Source organism: Lissotriton vulgaris, chromosome 5 (genome assembly GCF_964263255.1).
Source record: "Lissotriton vulgaris chromosome 5, aLisVul1.2, whole genome shotgun sequence".
Taxonomy (NCBI): Eukaryota; Metazoa; Chordata; class Amphibia; order Caudata; family Salamandridae; genus Lissotriton; species Lissotriton vulgaris.
Genome location: NC_141693.1, coordinates 902,646,550 through 902,661,445, shown reverse-complemented (window position 1 = coordinate 902,661,445; position 14,896 = coordinate 902,646,550). Strand labels below are relative to the sequence as shown.

Genomic DNA, 14,896 nt, shown 5'->3' with positions numbered 1-14,896 from the left:
AAATGATGTTGTAATATATTGGTAACATCATAACTTTCTTTATACCAGTATTTAAATTTCCACCCTTGTATCTTTGGCTATCTACTCTGATCGTAGCTCAAAAGAAAGGTCCTAATTTGAATTTCAAAGATGGATCACAAACCGCATACCTCATCTGAACACGAGGGCCTCGGTTCTGAAAAATACGTCTATTCTCGCCCCCTTTGGCACGCAGCCTGATAAGCCCTTTCATAATCAACAGGGGAAAGGATCACTAGTCCTGCGTAAACCAAGGTCTGCAGGTAGGTAAGTAGGTGGCTCCCAATAAAAAGACCCTCGTACACGCGTTTTTTATGATTTTTCGTAGCGGTATATGATGTGTCCCCGCTCTTTTTAACAGGTGAGTGCGTAATCCTTGGGTCAATGCTTTTGTGTGCACCCTCCGCCAGGAGGCTTTACCTTTGGTTAGTAGGTTTAGTATACAAGGGAACCCAAAATAATGGCCAAGGACCATGGGTTAAGCTACTTATTTTTATGTTACAAAGGTCCTAGCTTTTTTGATATCTAGAGGATTGATTTTCACAGGCTAAAGATAAAGACTGTGTTTTTTTCTTCAGTGTCCTTTGGTTAGGGCAGTAGTGATCGTAGAAAAGTGGATGGTGAGGTGGTGACATGTTAACAATGCCCGGACAGCCAGAAATTGAACTTTAATGAGTCTGGATTCTGACAATTGTAGAATTAATTTGTGCAGCTATGGAATTGGTTATGAATTCTAGCGCACTTAGATAGTGTGATAAAAAACGGTCGACATGTTTCAGCCTTTGTCGCCAATTGGTCAGTAGGCTTTCTTCAGGACCAGTAAGTGGTGAATTGAATGAAAGTGAAAGAATAGATATAATTATAACCTGATTCTTCTGGTAGTAGGTCGCATTGTACCTGTAAAGAAAAAGGGAAGTACACACAACAACAAAGGGGGGAAGGGGTAGGGGAGAACACATAGTTATGTACAATTGTACATTCTCAAAATCACTAGATTTTGCAAAATCACATCATAAAAAACGCGTGTATGAGGGTCTTTTTATTGGGAGACACCTCCTTACCTACCTGCAGACCTTGGTTTACGCAGGACTAGTGATCCTTTCCCCTGTTGATTATGAATAACTAAATGGAGACTGAAAGGATCTGATCTCTCTCTCCCTCCTCCAATTGATTATACGAGCCTGATAAGCCCACCAAGCAAAGGGTAAGGGTGCCTCTATGTAACTTTCAGCAAAGGTGGTGCACATCTGTTTGGCCTCTGTAACGAAGTTCCTCTCTAGCTCATCACACTTTGTTCTTAGTTTATATAACATATTTGATGGTTGTTAAACCTTTTAGAGTCCTCAGTTAGCAGAACAAAGTACCTTTGCTCCCTTTCACGTTATTACATTTGTTGGAACCATGCTAATTGTTTGATAATAAACGAGAAGTAAAATTATCATTTTCTGTGAAACGTTGTTCTTCACTCTATAAAGTTATTAGAAACGAGAATTCCATTCAAACAAAAGAATGAATATATTCACACAGACTTGTTTTACCATGTTGCGAAAATACTTTTATGATAAATAGATGTGGATTTTATAGTAGAATTCATATCTAAATGTTTAACTATGTAATTCAAGAAGGGGATGCCTAAATAGCCTTCCAGGTTGTCGCCATTTTTGAGGCCAGCTCAACATCCTCAGTGTTCAAACTTCAGAATGATTTGCATCCAACAAATATTTCTCAATTTTGGGGAAAATATGCTCGTTCTTTCAGCTTGTGGAAGATCACCTTTTGCTTGTTGCTAAACGACAGGTCTCTTGTCTGGATTGAGGTACTCCTTCAGCACTCCCCGATGTAAGGGAACGAACTCCGATAGCTTACAAGTATTTTTTTGTTTGTTGAATATTTATTGTACTTCTGTACCTGCAGCTATGCCTACTGCTAAATGTGCTTTCATAAGTCATTTCCGACCAGAGCTGTAAAGCTTCAGACTTTCAAACTGCCTTTTGAACATGTTAAAAACCCTTTATTTTTTGCTGATGTTCAAACTGTTGCTCTACTCCAATTTTTTAGAGGTAGGTTAAATTATGATAAGCGTCCTCCTTCAAGTTGATTGGCATAGAATCTTTTTACTGGAAACTGCTGTATTTCTCATTGAACTTTAATGCACCTACTGAGATGTAAGTTATGCAAAAAACAAAAAAGAAAGTTTAAAAAAAAAGTGCATAGAATCTTTTGCCCAACGGGTACTTATACATTTCTGTGCGGGACTGAAACGTTATCCTGAGAATAATTGGCAGCGCTTTTGTTTATCAGATAAAGGTCTGCAAGTTGTTTGCTTTTGTACTCTACCATAGGACCCACTTCATTTTGAAAGCTACTTCTCTAATTAACTGTATTACACATGTAAATCCTGGTTTAAACCCCTAAATAAGCATGCCTGTGCTCCTGTAGAGTAAAAAAAAATCTTTTTGTTTTTGCGTAGATGAAATTGATCCAAAAGAACGAATTGCTCGACAAAGGAAGTTACTTCAGAAAAAACTGGGCCTTGACATGGGCGCTGCCATTGGCATGAACACCGAAGACCTGTTTAACGATGAAGACTTGGATTACACTCCGACTTCACTTGTAAACAAACAACCTGTAGGTAAAACCTCGGGCTGTTTGCCTGCAAGAAATCACACAGTGGGTTTTGCTTAATTTGTGCATCTGCCATTGTAACTCAAGTTCACAGTGCCTCTGCTCCTGACTTGTATGTTTAGCCTTAATGTGTAAGCTGTATGCCATTGCATCCTATTTATTGTTTTATGTTTTTGAATTTGAATAGGAGGATAAGCAGGAAAGTTTTGAATAGAAATAACCATTTATTCAATTTCTTTAGATTATTCAGGCAGCGGAATTTATAGATTCAGAGTTTCGACCTGGAATGAGCAGCAGACAGAAGAATAAAGCTAAACGCATGGCTAAGCTAATTGCTAAGCAGAAGTCCAGAGATGCGGTGGACACTAATGAGAAGAGGTAAAACTTCAATTGTGTGCTTTTTTTTCCTCTGTGACCCTGTCCTCCACCTGAAAGTTTTCTTTTTCACTTCTAAATTGTGAGATAGAATTTATCAGTTAAGTATCCCAGACCCGTCCAATCAATATTTTTTTTTCTTGCACTTATATAGCATCACAGGCTATACTTCTTTTTTTTTAATTTTTTTAAATAAATCTTTTTATTAACGGTCATCGACTTCAGATATAAATATGACACATTACAGTAATGTAGATATTTCAATCAGGCACATACAAAGTTAGCAATGACATAGCACTATGTACACTGTGGGACAAATTAAGGCGAATGCATGTTTCCGGGTCTGTTTGCAGTGGCGGGGTACAGATATTTCCTCTGTAGCGGTTCCAGGGCCCCCATATCCGGGTCCACTTCCTGGGGCACCCTTGGGCCATATAGACTATCTTTTCTCGGAACATGCACCAGTTCATGTTTGATCTTCCATTCTTTCAGCGCTGGAGCTATGTTCCTTTTAGCCACCATAAAGCCAAGGGTGGTCCATTGTGTGTGGTTTACATTCAAGTCAGTGGGTTCCCATTTATTAAGCTAACACCTACGAGCCTCTGGTAGTAGGGGGACTCCCAGAACATTCCCCATCATTCTATGAATTGCACTCAAGTAGGTCTGGACAAGTGAGCACTCCCAGATGATGTGCAGGAACGTGCCTAACTGGCCACACCGCCTAAGACAGTCACACGTGGGCGCCCTTCCCATTAACACTAGTCTAGGTCCGTCATGTATATTCTGTGTAGGAGTTTAAGTTGAACCAGTCGCAGTCTTGCGGGGATAGCCACCACTCTGGGAAAGGACCCAGCCTCCTGCCAGTCTTCGTCGTCTAGTTCAATACCGTCCGCCGTCCATTTTTATCGAAGCTGTGTGAGCGTGTCCTCCATGTTATGTATTAATTTATTATAAATCAGAGAGATGGACTTCTCCAGGAGGTACCCATCTAATATCCTACTTTCCAGTGGAGAGGACTCAGGGGGGAAGAGCCCTTGGGGAAGGCAGAGCGCAGGGCATGCCATATTTGTCTGTAGCGATAGTGTTCTGAGTCTGCTAGGTCTTGTTACTCCTGCAGAGAGGCAAACGTTTTTATGTCACTGTGGCGGGGTCGAAGTAAGGGACCATACCAGGTCTTGGTAAGTAGGGTTTTATTTTAGTAAAGGTTTTCTTATGACGTGTGGTAAGTCTGTCCCGGTTATACAGTGTCGGATCTGTTGCGGTAGGTGGTCTCGGGATGGTGTTTCTCCTGCTTGGCTTTACTCAGTCGGTGTCCTCGGTACCGCTACCAGGTTTTCTCACTGTGGAGGATATGTGGAGGAAAGCTACACAGCGTCAGGTCTGACGTCCAATCACACGAATGCCTAAGGCACAGCTTCCCAAAGTGTGTCTCGCCTCCCATGCGTGGGTGTTGCACGCGACGATGGGGGCTGATTAGAGTGAATGCTCTCTTGGGCTTCTGCCTTCAGTGACGCAGTACGGCGTACGCAGAGAAAGGAGAAGCGTTATGCAAGCGTGAGCTGCGCGCACAGCCTTGTTCCCTTTGCGACGCAGTGACCAAGGAGCCGCATCTGCTCCCCAGACGCACATGTATGGTACATTTTCGATATTTTAAAACTTTCCGTAGAGTGAGGATAGTTACACTCTCCATGGTTTTAGTTGTGTGATTGTAACAGTAGCCATATCGCGGAGGTTACTAATGTACTGGCTCTATCAGACTCACATGTATTGTACGAACACAGGGTTTCTCCAGCATTAGGGGTGTCTTTCATAGATTCACATGCTTGAATATTCCCAGTCATCGAAGTGGGAATTCCACGGTACATAAAATAGTAGTAATATATATATATATATATATATATATATATATATATATATATATATATATATATACATATACATATGAAACTTAATACGTATAAAATATAGAAATAAAGTTAAAAGTACCATAGAACTGAAAAGGCCCATAGAAGCCTGAAAGGGAGAATTCACTTTAACATATCAGACTCATGATAATAGTCCACATTCCAGCCAGTCCGGCAGCAGCACCCTCTAGAACCTTCTCCTCAGAAGCTCAGGCCCTCAGATTTTCTACCCCACGTCATGTGAAGGGAGTCTCCCTGAGCTCTGCTCAGTTTTTTATCTTTATTCAGGCCATGTTCTTCTTGTAGAAAGCTTTGTCTTTTTCATGGAGATCCTCACAGTAAGTGCATTTACTGTCTTTACCCAGATCATGAGGTCAAGAATTGTAAGTTCTGCAGGACTTTCTCTTCCAAGACTTTGAAAGACAGAGAGGCTCGTCTCCTTCTGTGGCTACAGAAATTGAAGACTTCAGATAATCCAGCTTCTGATATGGAGAGCGTGTCTTCATTCCATTTTAAGGCCTCTCATGGGTCAGAGACAGAGATGCCTTCTCCTTTTCTGAAGAAAAAGAAGCTCGTTGACGTCTCTAAAGGGGATCTGCCAGCCTTTACGCCTACGGGACCTGGTTCTCTGGCGTCGCAGTCCCAAGCTGTGCCCTCGTCATCTAAAACGGGTGCCGGCTCGTCAACGCGTCCGTCGACGACTACGTGGTCCGTCAACGCTGTAACAACCATGGCGACGACCTGTTCAATGTCATCAAAGACTACGACGACGATGTCTACTTCGACTCTTCCAGAGGTGAGACCTATCTCCTCCATTATTAAAATCTCGTCGTCAAACGTGACTTATCGACGGCTACGACTAAAAAGCATTCGTCGACGAAGACTTTGTCGACGCGTTCCAAGTCGACGACGGTCCCATCTTCGCCGACAACATCATCGTCATCGTCGACGGTGACCAGCCCGTCGACGGCGGCATCCTCGTCGACTGTCGTCTACGCCGACGATACCTCCTTCGTCGACGACTGCCTCGTCGACGGCGAAACTAATGTCGACGGCATCCTCTTCGTCGACAAAGCCGTCGACGGCGCGAAAGTCTACGTCGACGAAAGATAAAGGGAACACATTGCCACCGTCAACGGATCCAAAACCTTAGTCAGCGGTTCCCGCTTTGACAATACCATCTACGATTGGGAAGCACCATTCACTGGCTACTGCAACTACTTTTACAGTGGTAACAGCTTCAGTGGTCAAACGTCCGGGTCAACTACACTTGAGTCCTATTACTAGTGGTGCTAGTCTTCCAGCACAGCTATTTGAGTCTGCAGGAGAGGACTCCGATGATGGTTCTTATGTGGATGACGTTTTTCATCATGCAACCAGTCCCCCTGAACTTAATATTAAGTGCCAAGACGATGAAGATGACGACGAGGAAGAGGGGAGCGCTCTTTTTCCCGTCCATGTCGATCAGTTTGATGCGCCTCAGGAGGTACCGATCACGCAAATACAGTTCTCCTTGGTGTCCAACCTGCAACATATGCTGGATGATTATAATCGCAGATTCCCTCCGTCTGCACCCACTTCACCTCCTCCTCAACCTTCGACGCCAGCTTCAATACCTGCTGTACCGCCGAGATCACCGGTTCATCCACAGCCGGATACAGATAATGACGACGATGTGCATCTGGACACAAATCAAGATACGATGTCCTCGCGGATTGTGATAATTATAGGGCCCAAACGCCGTCTACACCACCGACGTCGCCCTTGGCTTCCCCGCTAGTGGACATTGGAAGTTTCCACAATCTAATGGTTCGTGCTGCCAAACGTTTCCATTTAACCTTGGAGGTGCAACAACAAGATTGCTTCGTATATGATTTCAAAGACCAACCTTTGAAGCAGACCCATACCATACCAATTATTGACTTTATTTGGAAAGAAGGTCTCAAACCTATGGAGCGGCCAAATTCCATCCTGGCTGTACTGCCACGTCTTGACAAGAAATACAAGGCGCCTGCAGATTCGCCAGCATGCCTTGTTTCACATCCAAAAGCGGACTCGGTCATCACGCAGGCAGCCCAGAACCGGTCGTGTAATCCTGCCACTCCGCTAACTTCTCCTCCGGACCAGGAAGGGCGCCGATTAGACTCTATCGGGAAAAAATTCACCACCATGGCTGCCACGACGGTTAGAGCGGCCAACTCCCTGGCCATCCACTGAAAATATGACCGTCAAATGTGGTCAGAAATTGCACCCTTGGTCGCACAACTACCAGATTCCTTCCGAGCCGAAGCCCAGACAATTGTCCAAGAAGGAGAGAAGATCTCTTTGGAGATTATTGATTGTGCTGTTGACACTTCTTCCACAGGATTCAGGCAACTTCCTGGAGCTGCTGTTTTAAGACGCCAAGGCTGGCTCAAATCTACAGTTTTCCGTCCTGAAGTACAGGCGAGAGTTCTCGACTTGCCATACAATGGTGATTCCTTTTTTGGCAAACATGTCGATGATGCCCTGGAATCCATTAAAAAAGACACTGATACTGCCCGATCCTTAGGAACCCTCCAATACAGGAAGCGGTCTTTTCGGGGAGCACGTAGCAGAGGCAACTCTTCAAATTTTCGTGGCTCCTCACAGTATCGTTTCCATGGCGACAACAAGCAGAGGTACAACTATCAGTCTCAAAATCGCCAATCCGATTCAAGACCTTATCGGAGAAGAAACTACAGAGGCGGTACCACCTCTAAAAAGCAGTGACTCTACCAGGATAGAGTGTTTTCCGACTCTGAAAATTGGAGGTCGAATCTCTCAAAAGCTCTACAGTTGGTCACATATCACTTCGGATGGTTGGGTCCAAGATGTCATCTCAAAGGGACACGTTCTCGAATTGTCAAAATTTCAGCCCAACCGCCCACCCACGGGCCCTCCCCCAGCTCGTCTGAAAGAACTGTTGGCTCAAGTCAAGATCATGATAAAAAAAATGGGGCTGTCGAAGTGGTTCCTCGAGATCAACAAGGTAGGGGTTTTTATTCCCGTTTCTTTTTAATCAAGAAAGTCGGGAGAGTGGCACCCCATTCTGGACTTAAGAGCCCTAAACAAGTTCATCAGATCACAAACATTCAGAATGTTAACTTTATTGGAAATTCTACAGTACCTCAATCCCGGGGAGTTCCTCTCCACGATCGACCTCCAAGATGCATATTTTCATGTGCCAATATTCCACAAGCACAGAAAATATCTTTGCTTCACTGTCGGATCGAAGCACTTCCAGTTCAAGGTGTTGCCATTCGGCCTTCGTTCGGCACCGAGAGTTTTTACAAAGGTCCTGGCTCCTGTCGCAGCTTTCCTTCGCCTGCAGGGCATTCAATTTTAACCTTATTTAGATGATTGTCTGATAAAGGGACAGACATATCAAGCATCAAGGCAACACACTCAGACTTGCCTGTCACTTTTTCGCACCCTGGGCCTTTCTATCAATCAGGAAAAGTCTCATCTTCGTCCATCTCACTAGAGAATCTTTCTAGGAGCCTTGATCGATTCTCGTCTGGCACAGGTGTTTGTCTCACAGGAGCGACAAGTTTGCATACTCAACATGGTCGCTTTTCTAAGATCAAAAAAGTCTGTTTCAGTCTGGATGTTGAAATCCTTTCTGGGTATGGCCTCCTCTTGCATACATCTGATCCCGCACTGCAGGCTTCATATGAGAGTCCTACAAGAGGAGTTGGACAAACAATGGAAACGGGTCTCGGGGTCGTTCAACGACAAAATCTGCCTGAACCCCCGCATTCAAACAGCATTGGATTTGTGGGCTCACCTTCCAAACATCGCCGCCAGGCGGCCCTTCCAGGATACAGCTCCTACGCTTACCCTCACAACGGACGCATCCTTGGAGGGTTGGGGGGCACACCTCGAAGGGATGTCGGTCAAGGGCAAATGGACTGCAATTCAACGCACTTGGCATATAAATCGCCTGGCCATCTTCCTCGCCCTGAAATCTTTCCGGAGGCTGGTACAAGGCCAATCGCTACTGGTGCGGACAGACAACACCACCAGCATGCACTATCTAAACAAACAGGGAGGAACGAGGTCTCTTCTGCTTTCCAAACAGGCACAAGAAATCTTGGAATGGGCGAATCAAGTCCACCAGTCAGCAGTTCACGTGCCGGGTGTCTCCAACGCCCTTGCTGACTCTCTCAGCAGATCACTTGCAGACAGTTGCGAGTGGGAACTCACCAACCAACTCTGGAATATGTCTTTCGTCAGTGGGGCCAACCACAAATGGACTTGTTTGCGACTCCGACCAACCGCAAATGCCTATGCTTTGCAAGTCGGCATCCCCACAGAGAGTCCAGCGGGAATGCGTTTTCGATCAATTGGTTGAACGAATTCGCTTACGCTTTTCCCCCGCTTCCTCTAGTTCCGCGTCTGTTGCACAGGATGAGGCTTCAACCCTGTCGCATCATACTGATTGCGCCCAGGTGGCCAAGCCGCCCATTGTTCACGGATCTCCTCCTATTTTCCCAGTACGATCCGATTCTTCTTCACCCTCTGCCTCACCTGCTAACCAGGAACCAGGGACGGATTTGCCATCCGGATCAGGCATCTTTCCAACTGCATGCTTGGAACCTGAGCACAATGAGTTCTCACGTTTGAATATTGCTCGAGTGCAGGGAAGTGTTGGCTCATGCACGCGCTCCTTCCACCGTTTAGACATATCAACTGAAGTGGAAGCGGTTTCGTGTCTGGTGTCACAAGGAAGCCCTTGATCCGATGCACGCCAAGCCAGAGCAAATCCTGGCTTTTTTCCTATCTCTAGCGAAGTCAGGACTTTCGCATTCCAAAGTCTTTCTGGCAGCGATTTCTCGCTTTCGTCATGATGGCTCCACATCACTGTATTCCTCCCGAATCATCCAACAGTTCTTCAGAGGCCTCTTTCGACTGTATCCGCCCATACGTCTTCCGCCGCCTGAATCTGGTTTTATCTCAGCTCCTCCTACCTCCTTTTGAGCCCATCCATTCAGCTGACTTAAAATTCCTCACGTGGAAGGTTGCTCTCCTACTCGCGCTTACATCCTCCAGACGAGTAAGTGACATTCAAGCATTCACAATTCACCCTCCATTTCTTTAATTCTCCAAGGACGCTGTTACTTTGCGTGCAAACCTGGAATTTATCCCCAAGGTTCCTACGGATTTCCATCTTAATGAGCCTATCATTCTCAAGACTTTCTTCCCTAATCCTCAGTCTCCTGCTGAGCGTTCTCTACATTCTTTGGATTTGAACAGTTGCCTGAAATTCTACATTCAGCGCACCACTCCTTTTCGAAAATCAGACAAGCTCTTCGTGGCCTATGGTAGAATGTGCAAAGGACAACTAGTCACTAAACCATCCATTACTAGATGGATTTCTTTTGCCATCTCCTTCTGCCATCAACAGGCTGGAAAGCCTGCTCCGGTGCGGGCACATTCAACAAGGGCTGTGGCATCATCTACTGCCCTCTTTGCTGGAGTGCCTCTGCGCAAGATCAGCAGAGCTGCAACGTGGTCGAGCAGACACACTAGGCACTATTGTCTGGATTCAGCGGACGCTGCTGATGCTGCTGTTGGACAAGCGGTGCTACGAAATCTTTTCAACTAAGGTGAGCCTGTTGCTTCCCGCCTCCTGTCATATAACCCGGTTCGGTCTCTTATGTCCATTAACCAACTTCTCTTGAGAGTACCAGCTGTGAGAAAGACCAGACAAAGTTGTAAGGCCTTATCTGTAGTTGGTCCGACTCTATGGAATAAGCTACCCCTTGAGCTGAGGCAATGTTCTGAACATCTGAGCTTCAGAAAGAAGCTCAAAACATTCTTGTTTCAGAACTAAACTACTATCCATAGACTGTCTGACTATTCTTCTGGTGTTTTGGGCGCAGAGATACTCTACTACAGAGTCGATTCAAGCGCGTTTTAAACCTGCAAATAAATAAATAAAAGGTTTTGCCATATGTATAAATGTATGATATGTTCATATGTGCACTGATTTTACTCACTTTGGTTCTCACTGCCTTTTATGACTTATGTATTGGTTTACTGCTTTCTATTCTTATTCAAGCATGTGAATCTATGAAAGACACCCCTAATACTGGAGAAGAACACTAGTTACTTACCTGTAAACTGTGGTTCTCCAGTAATGATGTCTTTCATAGATTCACATGCGACCCACCCTTCCTCCCCTCAGAGGCTCTCTTCTCCTCATGTACTATAGCTCACTTTGGTGCTGCGAAAATCTGAGGGCCTGAGCTTCTGAGGAGAAGGTTCTAGAGGGTGCTGCTGCCTGATTGGCTGGAATGTGGACTATTATAATGACTCTGATATGTTACTAAAGTGAATTCTCCCTTTAAGGCTTCTATGGGCCTTTTCAGTTCTATGGTACTTCTAACTTTATTTCTATATTTTTTACATATTATGTTTCATATGTATAATTATATGTTTTTCTATATGTGTATATGTATGTATATAATATATATATATTTTACTACTATTTTATGTACCGTGGGACTCCCACTTCGACGACGGGGAATATTCAAGCATATGAATCTATGAAAGACACCAATACTGGAGAACCACAGTTTACAGGTAAGTAATGTTCTTATTTGACGCATAAGAAGTTCTGATGACGGGATGTACTTGTGTCTGTACATACGCTCCTTTGTGCAGGTGTGGGGTGCTCGTTTGTGTGTTTGAGCGGATGCCATGATGTTAGAGCGTGGTGTGTGTGAATGATGCCTTATGTGGCAGTCACAAAAGTGTTGCAGCAGAAGGGCTTGCTCGGCTGCCCCAGGTAAGAGGTCAAGGGCCATAGTATGGCTGCCAATATGTAGGGGTGGTACAATGCTGCCATTGCCTTAACAAAGGCCTTGGGGGTCAACAGAGGCATTATTACCTCCTGAAGGGTTTTACATGCCAGTGATCTGTGTCATTTCATTTATTTATTAGAGCAGCACATTTATTTCTTCAGCTATGCACACACCCTTTTACATACGTCTGCCCCCTCCCAAACGCACACAGATATATTTTCTGCATCACCATGCTTTTTATCTGCACTCTCACTTAAGCCATCCATTGAGGCAGCCCTACCCCTTTCATCCAAGTATTCCATGTATCTATTCAACCCGCCCGTGCATCCATCCTGTACGATCCTACTTTTGTTGATAGTGACTCAATGTGTACTGACATATGTGTTGTCTGTGTGTATTTGTGTTTTGTTTTCTGCGAATGCATAGACATCTGCATATGCTGTTACACCTGTTGGCCTGTGTGCATAGTTGTCTGTGTTGATTTGTGTGCCTTCTGTGTGCATTTGCCCCTATTCTGTGTCTTAGTGCAAATGCACTAATTTTTAGTAGTAGTAAACTTTGGTCAATAAAACCCGCAACAACTGTGTGCAAATGGCAAATAAATATGCGATATAAAGGAATAGAATTGGCTGTCCCATTTTCCTTCCCTGACCTGACCCACTGCGTTTAATAATGTGCTCGGTTTGCTGGAGTTTAAAGTTTGGCTTTTTCAGTGAGCCCTTCTACCCCGTGTGCAGACGACCACAAACTGTACAGTAGTCATTGTGTTGACTTTTTGCAACAGGCCTGCCTACTGTCTGTGTATTCTAGAATGCAAGTTTCATCTGTGTGTAGCCGTGGGCACCACAGAGTCTGCAGCCATGTGATGAGTCTGTGAGAACGGTGTAGCTGTGTGCAATGCTGTGTGCGTGCAGGAGGCTTGTGTCCTTGTGCACAGTGTAGCTGTGCGCAATGCTGTATGCAGAAAGGAGGCTTGTGTCTGTGCCTATGGATAGCATGCCTCAGGCCTCATCTCTGACTCTGCCTACATGAGGATGGATGTTTGTGTGTAGCAGGCTGTCCATCAGCATGCAGTGCGCCCAGGCCTCAAACTCTGTGTTCAGCACGCCTCAGATTTGGCATTATTAACCCCATGGCTCAGACTCTACATTACGTGCACAAGACCCCTACCTCTGACTGTTTTCTCCTGTTTAAAGCTTTTGCTGATCAGCAGGCCTCCTGCTATTTAGTGCAGCAGGCCTCATGGTTTTCAAGTTCAGCCTTCTGAGGTTCGGTCTCTAAGTTGCACATTTTTAGAATTACTAATAACTATACAGAGAAGAAAACAAGGAGGGAGGAGGAAAAAAACATGTGGAAGGGGATATTACAGTCCTCCAATAATGTCACTACTGTGGTATTACAGAGTCAGCCATCTATAGTACACAGCATCTTAGAGCTGCTTCCTAGGTCATGTTGCCATCCATTTGTAACCCTGGACATCCCTTTTTGTACTGTGTGCTCCTAGGACCATGTCTGGTTACATTCATGTTTAGGCTTTTCAACCTGAATTTATTTGCCTTCCTGTTTTTTTTTGTTTCCGAAGCTTTTTCTTTGTGTGCAAGTTGTTGAGTGTGTTTGTCTGCCTGTGAGGGTTTCTGCATTCGTTTTGCGTGTTTTTTTTCACAGCTGTGTGCGAGTTTAAAGCCAGTTGTATTTGAAACATCCAGCAGGGCAGACATGGTTTCAGTGAATTGTGGGTGTACTGTTCAGTGCTTCCGGTTTTGTTTCGGGGTGCTCCCGGAGAGTTTGTCTCGTTTCAGCATTGTGTGTTTGTTAGTCAATTGCCCTTTGTGTCTAGGAGAGTGAAAGCTTTTGTGTATGCGCGTGTCTGATAATTTGGCTTCACTGTGCCTTCGCTTCTTTGGGTCATCTCAGTGTGTGTGTGTGTGTGAGCGTGCGTGTATGTGTGTGAGACAGTGAGTGCTTGAGTCTGGAAATGTCACATATTTCTATGCATGTGATTGTATGTTTGTTTTTGAGCATGTGTCAGTCATCCTTTGTCTGTATATTTCTGCATGTTTGTGGCAGAGTATGAGGGGGTGGTATGGGAGACATTTACATACTCCAGCACTGTAAACGGAGTATGAGCGAGGGATATGAGACACGTTTACATACCCCAGGTACCCACTTCTGTGGCACTGTATGCATGAAAATATTTCAACTGGGCTACAGGTGAAACAGGTTTTCTAAGATTGACTTTTTTATGTTAAATGTATTTTTTTATTGTGGCGATTCGAAGGGGTGCAGGTGGCAAGAGGTAACTCATATTCAGCAAGGCAGCAGGCGGACTTTGTGCATGCTTGCAAAGGTGGGCAGTGCGTGAACCCGCCCTTTTAGTGCCGTAAATCACTGGGGCATGTGTCAATGCGTGCATGATTATATTCTTGTTTCAGTCACACACCTAACCTTGCTTACACCCAGTTTTGTCAGTCACTGACTTTGTTAGAACAGATTCACAATTGCTTTATTAACCTTCCTGTTTTCTCAGATTTGCTTGAAAATCCATCATTTGCCCACAATTTTTTCAAAAAGTGAATGAAATCCTATGAAACTAAACCATAATGTGTAAAGCGATTGTATCGTAAAATAGTGAAACATTTTAGGAAAAGGTTTTCTTTGGTAAAGGTCTCAGGGCCCCATGTTGTTGCTTTTTAGGTCAAAGTCTTCCAGACAGCCCAGCTGTCTGGTTAGTTGAGGAGATCTTGGACATTCAGAAAGCTTCCCTGGGAATGCATTCTGCCTATTGCTTTCCATTGACTTTGTGGTTTGTAACTCAAATTTCCTTCTATTTGGTGGCTCTATTTGTTGTTTACTGTACCCTTCCTAGATTTAATTTCTGAAGACAGGCCTTTACATCTTGTACTTTTCTTGTCGCATTTGCTGTGCATTTAAACAAAGGTCAAATATCGGGCTTCTTCTGAGGGAGCTTGGTGTTTACTTTTCTTTCGGTGACTTCAACGTGCAAGTGTTTATGGAAAAGTAAGAGGAATGCAGATTACTGTCCCCATGCAGTGTGCCCCTCCTGTGCTCCAGTTTTCGAGGCTGTAACATAACCTTTAAAACGGACCTGAAGAGAGGAGGTGCACCCACTTTCTCTGGCAACAA

The 14,896-nt window shown here is 44.6% G+C and overlaps 1 protein-coding gene across 2 annotated transcripts in view; it reads left to right on the top strand.

Annotated features, from left to right (window-relative positions):
* Window positions 1–14,896, top strand: part of BTAF1 (B-TFIID TATA-box binding protein associated factor 1) — a 1,094,445-nt gene that overhangs the window by 168,652 nt on the left and 910,897 nt on the right. Inside the window, exons 5-6 of one of the 2 annotated variants that reach the window (XM_086922506.1) lie at window positions 2,489–2,646; window positions 2,885–3,021. In XM_086922506.1, the coding sequence (XP_086778632.1) occupies window positions 2,489–2,646; window positions 2,885–3,021 (295 nt within the window). Of the gene's footprint in view, window positions 1–2,488; window positions 2,689–2,884; window positions 3,022–14,896 lie in introns of both variants that reach the window. The other variant, XM_086922505.1, reaches the window with a different exon arrangement.